Raw genomic sequence first — 13,374 nt, 5'->3', positions numbered from 1 at the left:
CCATCTACTTCCCGCCAAAACAGCTGATTAATGACTATCTGTCTCAGTTCGAGACCCTCGGTCTGGGACGTTACTGCGAGACGGACGTGTTATACAAGTCCCTCGGTCTGGGACGTTACTGTGAGACGGACGTGTTATACATGTCCCTCGGTCTGGGACGTTATTGTGAGACGGACGTGTTATACAAGTCCCTCGGTCCGGGACGTTACTGCGAGACGGACGTGTTATACAAGTCCCTCGGTCTAGGACGTTACTGCGAGACGGACGTGTTATACAAGTCCCTCGGTGTGGGACGTTACTGCGAGACGAACGTGTTAAACATGTCCCTCGGTCCGGGACGTTACTGTGAGACGGACGTGTTATACAAGTCCCTCGGTGTGGGACGTTACTCTGAGACGGACGTGTTATACAAGTCCCTCGGTCTAGGACGTTACTGCGAGACGGACGTGTTATACAAGTCCCTCGGTGTGGGACGTTACTGCGAGACGGACGTGTTATACAAGTCCCTCGGTGTGGGACGTTACTGCGAGACGAACGTGTTAAACATGTCCCTCGGTCCGGGACGTTACTGTGAGACGGACGTGTTATACAAGTCCCTCGGTGTGGGAAGTTACTGTGAGACGGACGTGTTATACATGTCCCTCGGTCTAGGACGTTATTGTGATACGGACGTGTTATACAAGTCCCTCGGTCTGGGACGTTACTGTGAGACGGACGTGTTATACAAGTCCCTCGGTCTGGGACGTTACTGTGAGACGGACGTGTTATACATGTCCCTCGGTCTGGGACGTTACTGTGAGACGGACGTGTTATACATGTCCCTCGGTCTGGGACGTTACTGTGAGACGGACGTGTTATACAAGTCCCTCGGTCTGGGACGTTACTGTGAGACGGACGTGTTATACAAGTCCCTCGGTCTGGGACGTTACCGTGAGACGGACGTGTTATACAAGTCCCTCGGTCTGGGACGTTACTGTGAGACGGACGTGTTATACATGTCCCTCGGTCTGGAACGTTACTGTGAGACGGACGTGTTATACAAGTCCCTCGGTCTGGGACGTTACTGTGAGACGGACGTGTTATACATGTCCCTCGGTCTGGGACGTTACTGTGAGACGGACGTGTTATACAAGTCCCTCGGTCTGGGACGTTACTGTGAGACGGACGTGTTATACAAGTCCCTCGGTCTGGGACGTTACTGCGAGACGGACGTGTTATACAAGTCCCTCGGTCTGGGACGTTACTGTGAGACGGACGTGTTATACAAGTCCCTCGGTCTGGGACGTTACTGTGAGACGGACGTGTTATACAAGTCCCTCGGTCTGGGACGTTACTGTGAGACGGACGTGTTATACAAGTCCCTCGTTCTGGGACGTTACTGTGAGACGGACGTGTTATACAAGTCCCTCGGTCTGGGACGTTACTGTGAGACGGACGTGTTATACAAGTCCCTCGGTCTGGGACGTTACTGTGAGACGGACGTGTTATACAAGTCCCTCGGTCTGGGACGTTACTGCGAGACGGACGGGTTATACAAGTCCCTCGTTCTGGGACGTTACTGTGAGACGGAAGTGTTATACAAGACCCTCGGTCTGGGACGTTACTGCGAGACGGAAGTGTTATACATGTCCCTCGGTGTGGGACGTTACCGCGAGACGGACGTGTTATACAAGTCCCTCGGTCTAGGACGTTACCGCGAGACGGACGTGTTATACAAGTCCCTCCGTCTGGGACGTTACCGCGAGACGGACGTGTTATACAAGTCCCTCGGTCTGGGACGTTACTGCGAGACGGACGTGTTATACAAGTCCCTCGGTCTGGGACGTTATAGTGATACGGACGTGTTATACATGTCCCTCGGTCTGGGACGTTACTGTGATACGGACGTGTTATACATGTCCCTCGGTCTGGGACGTTACTGTGATATGGACGTGTTATACAGGTCCCTCGGTCAGGGACGTTACTGTGAGACGGACGTGTTATACAAGTCCCTCGGTGTGGGACGTTACTGTGGGATGGACGTATTATACAAGTCCCTCGGTCTAGGACGTTACTGCGAGACGGACATTATATCAGCGTTTTGGTAAATGTGTCGCCGTACGTGCATTCTGTGCGACAGATATTTTAAATGGTTTCCAGGTGTTGCTTGTGTTTTGTTGTAGAAATGACCAACAACATGTTCGTGGTCCCTCGCCCGTTATTGTTTACCGTCGGTATATTGATAGATCTACAGACGTTCTACACTCGGAATCAGCAGGAACTGAACATTGGAATCGCCCACACTTAGTTAATATGGGGTGAAAAACGGATTAGAATATTTTTCTGTAATAAATGTAGTTGAAGGGGGACAACTCCTGTTTACTTCAGTCTGTCTAAGGCATGAATTGCCAGTACAAGTTGAATTTCGCTGTGATAGGGACGGCAGAATTGAACATTCATTTTCTAGTGAAATCATAAAATTGTTTAGATTATTCAATAAATCAGAAAATACTTTTCACCAAAACTGTAAATGCAAAACAACAACAAATGCAAACTCCTAATTCACTGAATTACAATAAGACATAAGATATGAACTTTGATTTTTTTGAAGCTCGCTTGTGGGATGTAAAACAGAATTGATGTCCTAAATAATTATCACCTAGACAATCATGTTATGAACCGCAAAAAAAACTAATTCTAAAAACAAATCTCCAAGTCCAACTCTTTCAAGAAAGACGTAAAAAAAAACCTGTCAGAAACATGCCCAATGTAGTTAGAATGAATTTGGACACTACATTTTCCTACATTAATCCGGCATTTACAGGGATAACACAGAATTGAGCTACTCAGCCTTAACATAATGAAAAGTTAAGATTTGGAGGGAGCCATACACCTAAGTCTTTAACACGTGTTTCCTTCACCATGGCAAAAAGGAAAGGTTTTGGGAAAACGTACAACAGAGGGTAAATAATTTAAATCGTGCAGTATCTCACTAACCTATATACTAATATTTAGTATATAGGTCTCTGCATCACCTCATCAATGATAGTTGAAATAGCATAAACTTCTTCGCGGCAACCTTGCTTTACTTTTTTCTACATCCGTCATTTTGTCATAAGTTTCGATTGAAAAAAAGAAAAGAAAATTACAATCTTGCCTTTTTATTATATTATTTCTCAGAAAACAAATGTTTTAAAATCAGGAGAGAGGGAAAGAGAGAGAAAAATTGATACTCATTACAACAATCATGGCCGCCGCCAACAGCATTGTGTCGATTTTTGTGAGAGATTGGCTGCAGTTCTATCCCAATTTTCTTAAATCAATTGAAATATACTGATTTGTTAGCAAATATTGCTAGTTTGGTGTTTGTATAACTTCTTTTGCAAATCTACGATGCAAATAACATAATTTCACTTCAGGTAAAGTTGGTAATTGGAGACTTCACCTGTGACCCAATTTGGCGACAGTCGTGCTTAGTCACGGTTGACTGACTCTTGTAATTAACCCCTAGGGGTCAATTAGTGTCATTGACCATAGCTAACCTACACTTTGGTGAGTCTGTATATAGCTAGGACAACACAAAAGAACTTACATGCAGCACTAGTGTTAGTCAAAATTTGAAGCGTCAAATTGACGAGCGAATGTTCCGTTAGGCCTACAGTAGAACTTAGCCTTACTGTTGTTTGTGTTAAAAGACCATTTACATTTCGAGTAAATATAAATTATGATAACTACACAGACCTATATACTAAATTAATATAGGTCCCTGCTCTGATAACTATAAACACATATGTGAATATATATACTTCTTCTAGAAATCTTCTAAAAGCGAGTTGCGTGCTCATCTCTCAAAAGCGGTGACAACAGCTTGCTAAAAACTTATGGTTCTGTATCAAAGTTTAAACAGACCTATGGTTTTAGGGCTAAAATGTATTCTATCAAAATTGAAAAATTGAAAAAAAAGAGATACATTTTACGGCTGTTTATTGCTCAATGTTAGAGAGACGACCTTATTCTTCTTAACAATTGCTATAACGTTTGGTATCTATCTTAATAACGTTTGGTATCTACAGTATAGATAGTCCAGTAAATGAGTACACACCAAGATTTTATCGTGAAAAACTACTATATACGAATAATTAAGTGCCAAACACGTTTTCCCTGCGCTCAGTCGTGATGTAACCCTCCTCGTACCAGGAGTTTATTAATGATTAAGAACCTTGATTTCCAGTGCACTCGACTCGAACTTTATCACGGTATTGACACTAACCAGGTGTATGACAGCGTGCCCTCTATATTACCTTTTAAGGTTGTTTATTCGCTATTTTGATATTTTCCTTATGAACAATAATGTAAGACGCAGACTTACAATAGAAACAAGAGAATATCAAAGTTTAAACAAATCTAAAGTTATAACTCAAAATAGATAAAGGAACAAAATAAATTACATAGAAGCCGGAAGTGTAAGTGTCTTATAATTTATCGACGACAACCGACGAGTAAATCTAGTCTGGTAATGTTACGTCCTCACAATCATAGCCGGGGCGATGATAACGAAACCATCAGGTTCACCAAAGGGTATCAGACACGTCTGACCCCGGGGCGATGATAAACCATCAGGTATACCAATGGGTATCGGACACGTCTGACCCAGGGGCGATGATAAACCATCAGGTATACCAATGGGGGTATCAGACACGTCTGACTCCGGGGCGATGATAAACCATCAGGTATACCAATGGGTATCAGACACGTCTGACTCCGGGGCGATGATAAACCATCAAGTATACCAATGGGGGTATCAGACACGTCTGACTCCGGGGCGATTATAAACCATCAGGTATACCAATGGGTATCAGACACGTCTGACTCCGGGGCGATGATAAACCATCAGGTACACCAATGGGTATCAGACACGTCTGACTCCGGGGCGATGATAAACCATCAGGTATACCAATGGGTATCAGACACGTCCGACTCCGGGGCGATGATAAACCATCAGGTACACCAATGGGTATCAGACACGTCCGACTCCGGGGCGATGATAAACCATCAGGTATACCAATGGGTATCAGACACGTCCGACTCCGGGGCGATGATAAACCATCAGGTATACCAATGGGTATAAGACACGTCCGACTCCGGGGCGATGATAAACCATCAGGTATACCAATGGGTATAAGACACGTCCGACTCCGGGGCGATGATAAACCATCAGGTATACCAATGGGTATCAGACACGTCCGACTCCGGGGCGATGATAAACCATCAGGTACACCAATGGGTATCAGACACGTCTGACTCCGGGGCGATGATAAACCATCAGGTACACCAATGGGTATCAGACACGTCTGACTCCGGGGCGTTGATAAACCATCAGGTATACCAATGGGTATCAGACACGTCTGACTCCGGGGCGTTGATAAACCATCAGGTATACCAATGGGTATCAGACACGTCTGACTCCGGGGCGTTGATAAACCATTAGGTATACCAATGGGTATCAGACACGTCTGACTCCGGGGCGCTGATAAACCATCAGGTATACCAATGGGTATCAGACACGTCTGACTCCGGGGCGCTGATAAACCATCAGGTATACCAATGGGTATAAGACACGTCTGACCCCGGGGCGATGATAACGAAACCATCAGGTATACCAATGGGTATCAGACACGTCTGACCCAGGGGCGTTGATAAACCATCAGGTATACCAATGGGTATCAGACACGTCTGACTCCGGGGCGTTGATAACGAAACCATCAGGTTCACCAATGGGTATCAGACACGTCTGACTCCGGGGCGATGATAAACCATCAGGTTCACCAATGGGTATCAGACACGTCTGACCCCGGGGCGATGATAAACCATCAGGTATACCAATGGGTATCAGACACGTCTGACCCCGGGGCGATGATAAACCATCAGGTTCACCAATGGGTATCAGACACGTCTGACTCCGGGGCGTTGATAAACCATCAGGTATACCAATGGGTATCAGACACGTCTGACTCCGGGGCGATGATAAACCATCAGGTTCACCAATGGGTATCAGACACGTCTGACTCCGGGGCGATGATAAACCATCAGGTATACCAATGGGTATCAGACACGTCTGACCCCGGGGCGATGATAAACCATCAGGTTCACCAATGGGTATCAGACACGTCTGACTCCGGGGCGTTGATAAACCATCAGGTATACCAATGGGTATCAGACACGTCTGACTCCGGGGCGATGGTAAACCATCAGGTATACCAATGGGTATCAGACACGTCTGACTCCGGGGCGATGATAACGAAACCATCAGGTATACCAATGGGTATCAGACACGTCTGACTCCGGGGCGATGATAAACCATCAGGTATACCAATGGGTATCAGACACGTCTGACTCCGGGGCGATGATAAACCATCAGGTATACCAATGGGTATCGGACACGTCTGACTCCGGGGCGATGATAAACCATCAGGTATACCAATGGGTATCAGACACGTCTGACTCCGGGGCGATGATAAACCATCAGGTATACCAATGGGTATCAGACACGTCTGACTCCGGGGCGATGATAAACCATCAGGTACACCAACGGGTATCAGACACGTCTGACTCCGGGGCGATGATAAACCATCAGGTACACCAATGGGTATCAGACACGTCTGACTCCGGGGCGATGATAAACCATCAGGTACACCAATGGGTATCAGACACGTCTGACTCCGGGGCGATGATAAACCATCAGGTACACCAATGGGTATCAGACACGTCTGACTCCGGGGCGATGATAAACCATCAGGTACACCAATGGGTATCAGACACGTCCGACTCCGGGGCGATGATAAACCATCAGGTACACCAACGGGTATCAGACACGTCTGACTCTTATACAACTAAGCAGTCCGTACTTGTTACGTTGTAAGTAAAGATCGTAGTAAGCAGCTGATGTTTAAGTCTGTAGTGTTTCCTAATTTCTCTTAGATATATCCAATCGAAATAGCGATTTTAATTTTATAGCTCGCGTCATCAAACTCGTGTCAAGGCGATTGTATTGATACACTCGTATCCAGTCGAACAGCTCCATACAAGGGAGCTGGAGGGTTATGTTGGTTTGTGTACTTACAATGTAGTATCATATTTCGCCTCTTAATCACCTTTTATAAAACGCGTCTTGTGAAAGGTTATTTTCGAACTATTTTTTCTTGACGAAAAGAATTCTGACTATTTTGGACTCATTGACATTATTTATAATAGGTACAACACATAATCAGAATGTATCAGCCGTTGCCAGCTTTTTTGAAATTAGGACAAATAAAAAACTGACTATGATATTTTTTTTTATTATGAGTATATTAGAATGAAATCTTAGTTCACTATGCCAATATCTAAAAAGCTGGAGAAATATCAAAAACATTGACTTTTCACTTGATGAAATCCATATTATACCCATGCAACATTTTCTCGTTTAATGACATGAAAGCATTTATAGAATATCACGCGCTAGTCACGTGATAGGATATCATCTACGGAAACAGTTAAACAATTTATACATTTCACGTCTAAATCTTCTATCGAGGAATCCATATATAAACGGGTTTACAACGTTATTGAAAATGAACAAAGTATACAGAAATCTCATTATTCCGAATTTAGGTGTTGGTTCAATCGTCCAGAAATGTTCTAGTACGGAATCCGCTATCATAATCACCAGTTTAGGTCCCATAGTCAGAATGTATATCAGAGTTATTAACATAAAAATCATGGTAAGACGCACTCTTTGACAATCAAATCTGCTGCTCTGACGGGAAAGTCGAACACATGTTGATGGTGTAGTCTCCCTTGCAGCATTTCCGTTTGTTATCATTGAGTCATAGTCTTGTTGTCGCTCTACGTTATTACATATAGGTCTGTTCAAAATACTTTGCCCCTGTTGTAACCCTCGTCGAATACGTGATTTTGAATGTTTATACATTCTCTTTCCAATATGGAAATAACATACGGCCAGTCCTATGAACCGAGCGAGAACGTCGACCAACATGACAAATTGATAACAAACTTTGAGACTCCACTCCAAAGACACATGTTGACGGTGCGGGGTGTTGCTGTTGGCACACAGACAGCCTCTGTCCCGTGTACCGGGGTGTTCTAATGGTATTGTCCCGTACGTGAACAAAGCTGGTACCGCCATAAGTAAGCCTGTTATACTCATAATCACCACAGAGATTTTCTTCCATCGAAATGACATTTGGTCTTCAAATGGCTTATTGATCTTTAAAAACCGGTCTACCGCAATTATGGCCAGCAAATCCCCGGACATCTTCACGAAAAAAATCCCTAGAAAGGCCACAATTCTGCACAGCACATCACTACGAAATCTCACAATATTCATATTTGCATAAATCCCAACTCCGGCAGACACGAGGCATGCAGACATGTCTAGAACAGCCAATATAGGGACGAAAAACCGGTCGGTGGTAGGTGCTTCCCATCTAAACACGTAAATAAACACAACTAGAAAGTTTCCGATTACTCCTGCTAGAAGATAAAATCCCAGAATTACGGTCACCGGAAGTAGACTTCTGTCTACGTCACTGTTCAACACATTCCAGGAAAATTCGGGCTTCAATGATATCAATTCGGTGGCATTGTCCTCTGCCATTTTCGCAGCAATTCTTCACTGAAGCATACAGTGCTGCTGACGTCACACGTTGTCTTTCGTTATGGCTGCTTTAACCTATCTCGGTATCTTAATAACACGATTGATCTTTTTCTTTACGACTTGACAGCAGTAACTCCAGCGTGTCGAAATATTGATCAGAAAGTTACCATAACGTGTAATAATCTCATGCTGTCTACCAGAACTGTTTATCTATGACAGAATCCAATGAGTATTCTCCATATAAATAGACTCGTTATTTTACACCAATCAGGTGTCAGTCTGTTTTACATTCACAGACTATATTATTTCTCACTATTCACGTAAAAACATTTCACACTGATACATTGAAACACTGTTTTCCATCTCGTCAGTTTCTAATGAGAACTATGAGTAATACATTACATCCCTTTTATCCACTTTACGTAGGAGAAATGGACATCATACAACATGGCCGATACCTGTTGTGTAGTTCAGCTGCCGTGGTCTGTATACCTTTACATACATAACGTGACATTTACACGGCAGATTAACTTTATCACACCCCAGTAATGATTGGCAGTGTTAATATTTACCGATTTCTGACAGAACAGCAGACATCGTGATTAATTACTCGTCTGTGTGGTAAAGTTCTTATCAAAACCACTTTCGTTATCCGTAACAGCTTAAGTAATCCTTCTTCATGCACGTTATGTTTGTTTCAGCGCTCTGTATTGAGAGGTGAGTGCTTGTCAATTATAAATAGTGTAATATTATATCTGATCTGAAATAAGCCACCTGTATAGTGATGCCACCTGTATAGTGATGCCACCTGTATAGAGATATCTACCACGGTATCTATATAGCTAACACCACACCCCTATTCCACCTGTCCAGTAACACGGCGTCCAAAGGAGCCACAGCCCTCCACGCAGTACCGATACTCGGGTTTGTATCTCAAAGTGCAGATAAAAATGCCATCGATCATTTTTCTTTTGGAGTCATATTTCGGAAGGAAATTATCACTGTAACCTCAATATACTGCGTCCACTGTCGAATATATTAAACCTTTATGTTAATTTGTAGGCAAGTTTTCATCAAATGTCAGCTGAATGGTGGCCGAGTGGTTCCGTAACAAACAACCCAGTTTAGATGTTTAGACCACGAAGGACTAACTGTAGATAATGGGCGTTTGATAGGCCTTGTTCTAGCGAGTCCCAGTAGAGATTCATTCGCTGCCATGTATTGTAGTATTCCCAGTCTGGCGTGGAACTCTTTGTTGTTGTCGAACTAGCCGGGGAGTTTCTATTTAATGACTGTCTTGTCCCTATTATATCTCCGAAAAAATACAGTTTGGCTTTCAGGCCACGTGTTACATTGCAGAACTCACGGAACCTTATCGGTCCAATATGTTGATGGGAAATGCTACAAGGCTTGGCGAGCAGAGACACATTGATACTGTATGGTAAGCTAATTTCCACGGTATTATCAGATATATTACAGGTTGTTAGCGTGCAGAAATCATCTTATTCATGGCGTAATCGACCACATAGAGTACTTTACTCGGTATTTTGCGATATTAAACCGGAAGTAACCATTATATCGCTATATCAGTCAGCACCCACACATATTCACTAATTCTCTTGAGACCAATTACCTGATAAAGTGTCATTCCTATAATCCACGTAAATCGAATATTTATAAGAACTGCATGTTATTTCCCAAAGGCTTCAAAGATAATATGATGAATTATAAAGATAATATGATGAATTATAATTTAAACAGAATTCATATTGATTTAAGTATTTACCACGATATATTATGGCGTATTTAATCAGAATAATGTGTTTTGCTCACATGTCAGTTTGATATCCTATGAACAATGCCCTGTAGGGATTTTGGCTAATTAATTACATTTACACTTCTGACGTTGGTTATCCTATGACGTCATATCTTTAAAAAACTACATTAGAGACCATTTGAAGTTCTCCCAACAGAGGGAAAACTGAAAAAAACCCAGTGATGAACGATTCGTCCGTATGATGTTGACACGACATATATCTAGATGATTGTGATATTGTCTGTCATGGTTAAAATTTAATTGTTTAGGACTCGCACAGCTAAATCAGCCAATCAGCTAATGTTTCGTCTGTTTGTAGTTCCTATCTAAAATGCGTTCTTGTTAATTACTGGGTTACAGAGCCATGAGGAACTGATGGCGTATTCTTCAAATTGAAATAAATCAATTTTTGTGTTTTACACAGAATTTTAACTAATTGATTTCTTTATGCAATGATTTTGTTTTTAAAAATTGTCATTTTATAAACTATTAGTGAACAGAATTGTTCCCGATTTCTCACAGGGCATTGACCATCTGTTGTAATTTGATATATACTTATTCACCTGATTAGGTGCTACATGGATAAACGTACATTGTAAGTTTAGTGATAGGGCCTCAAACGACCCCGGTAAGCCACGACTGGGAGAGATAGGGTGTAAGGGACAATACTATAAAATGTCAATTGTCTGTGTAAAGAATCAACAATAACACATTGTACCATCAGCACATTTGTATATATAGTAGTATATAATGACAAAACATCTCAGCACCTACCACTCATTTGAAAATGTAAGTGAAAGCTGCCAGCTGTCTGAGGATGACAAAGACAACGACATCCCAAGGAGAGGCCGGCAATGGTGTCAGCTGAACTCGTGTATGGAAACAACACCCATGGCTACCTCAATACCTGTTCAACATCGATTGAAATATGCACGACTACCAACTTAAATGATATCACGGAATATGCTGGCCCCGTTGTTCAGATCAGGCGTCAGAATGGGAGATATTTCTAGGTTTTCTGTGAAACCCGGTGATAGATGCCATGTTTTAGTTTAGTATGTGTTATATTTTTGTTTTTATTTGTATGACCTTTATATCTGGTTCTGTCTAGTCCGAGGGGCCGTCACATCCTCAGACTCGTCTTATCTGCCTAACGCCATAATATAGATATTAACATGTTATCTATGCAGTTCATCTACACAGATTTGTAGTTAGAAAACCAAAGTCGTGACGTAACTAACTGCGATGAAAGGAATGTTACAAGATATTAATAAAGTTATATTTACATTTCCACTTCGCTCCGCCTCAATGAACATAGTAAACTCAGATCACTTCATTTCCCGTTGAAGATTTTGGGTCGCGTGCTTCTGTTCTGAGAGACGAATCACTTTCTTGCCGGTGTGTGAATACATTCACTGAGTTTACAATGGCGATCGAGTTCTGTACAGCCTCAGACTTGAATGCACTTTCATTTTGTGAATTGTGTATCATTGTTATAAACGTATATATAAACTCAAGTGGAATAGCCGCTTTATGTGCTAATAAAAATGCCAGTATAATGCAGACAGTTTAGAAAACAGGATCTGACAAAACACTGACACTCCCGATAGCACCGAGCTCATAGCGCAGTAGGTCTAACGTTAGCTGTATTACTCGAATGCCATGCTTGATATCATTTTAGTGGTCACAGGAAATAAACCTCAATTTTAACACTATTTAACAACACAAAACAGACTGTAGCAACAGCATGCTACATCGAGCACAGGGACACATTATTGTCGTAGTTTGACTCATTCTAAATCTAGGACACAAGTTTCCAGCTGTCGAATACCGCGATTTTCAAATCAATATTTCTTTACTTACTATTATCAGAATTTACATCCCAAAATGCCAGTACGACAATGAAATCCAATATTTCAAGAGCACAATGTACATCATAAGCTAATCTGCGACGAAAATCCACATTGTTACACTTTTTCTAGAGCTCTGAATATCCCGCCATTAGACTGCATCACATACCGTCACAGGGGTTCGGCGTTAAATTTTGAGTAACATATGACATCTATATATAATAATCGAAAAACTAAAAATCCAACATTCACTCAAATTATAAAACCCTACAAAATAAAAAAAAAATTCAATGCTTTAGAGAGTATAAACTCCGTTTTTTAATGTTGTGATATTTCACTGAACAGCTGTTGTCACGTTAACCTTGTGCTCATTTTTTAACCGAGTCCCTGGTTCTCGAGTGACCAAATCACACACATACTATACTGTCAACACTGCACTTTAAATTCGTATTTATATGGGTATTGCTAAGTTTTTATTATACAATATCATAAATATTTGTTATAAATGAATATTTTACCTCGAAAATATCGTATTTATGTGTATCAACATCGTAATAATCAAGACGTTTATGGGACTATATTTAGTGTTGCCTTGGCGACGAGAATAGCTGACTGTCTGCTGTTCCACTACTGTGCACACATGTACGATAAGTATAACAATGTTACAAAATGACATACTTACAAAATGTACGTCACACCGTTGTGGCCGAATTTTGCAATCTGGTGGCGAAGTTTTTAATTTGGTACATGAACTGCTTCGCAGTTCACTTCATTTGCACGAGGTTCACTTCCCTTCATCAGTCGATGCAAGCAACAAAATTGACAATCAATCCTCATATTTACGTTAACCAAATTAAAAACTTCGCCACCAGATTGCAAAATTCGGCCACAACGGTGTGACGTAAGTATGTCATTTTGTAACATTGTTATACTTATCGTACATGTGTGCACAGTAGTGGAACAGCAGACAGTCAGCTATTCTCGTCGCCAGTTCGCAGTTCACTTCATTTGCACGAGGTTCACTTCCCTTCATCAATCCATGCAAGCAACAAAATTGACAATCAATCCTTAAA

General features: G+C 42.0%; 1 protein-coding gene across 1 annotated transcript; it reads right to left on the bottom strand.

Annotated features, from left to right (window-relative positions):
- Positions 1-7,333: 7,333 nt before the first annotated feature.
- On the bottom strand, positions 7,334-9,423 carry LOC117323247 (putative neuropeptide Y receptor 11). The gene has a single exon (XM_033878332.1). The coding sequence runs from the start codon at positions 8,633-8,635 to the stop codon at positions 7,496-7,498; it is 1,140 nt and encodes a 379-aa protein (XP_033734223.1). The 5' UTR covers positions 8,636-9,423; the 3' UTR covers positions 7,334-7,495.
- Between the last annotated feature and the right edge of the window lie 3,951 nt (positions 9,424-13,374).

Source organism: Pecten maximus, chromosome 3 (assembly GCF_902652985.1).
Source record: "Pecten maximus chromosome 3, xPecMax1.1, whole genome shotgun sequence".
NCBI lineage: Eukaryota > Metazoa > Mollusca > Bivalvia > Pectinida > Pectinidae > Pecten > Pecten maximus.
This window is presented reverse-complemented; position numbering and strand designations above follow the sequence as displayed.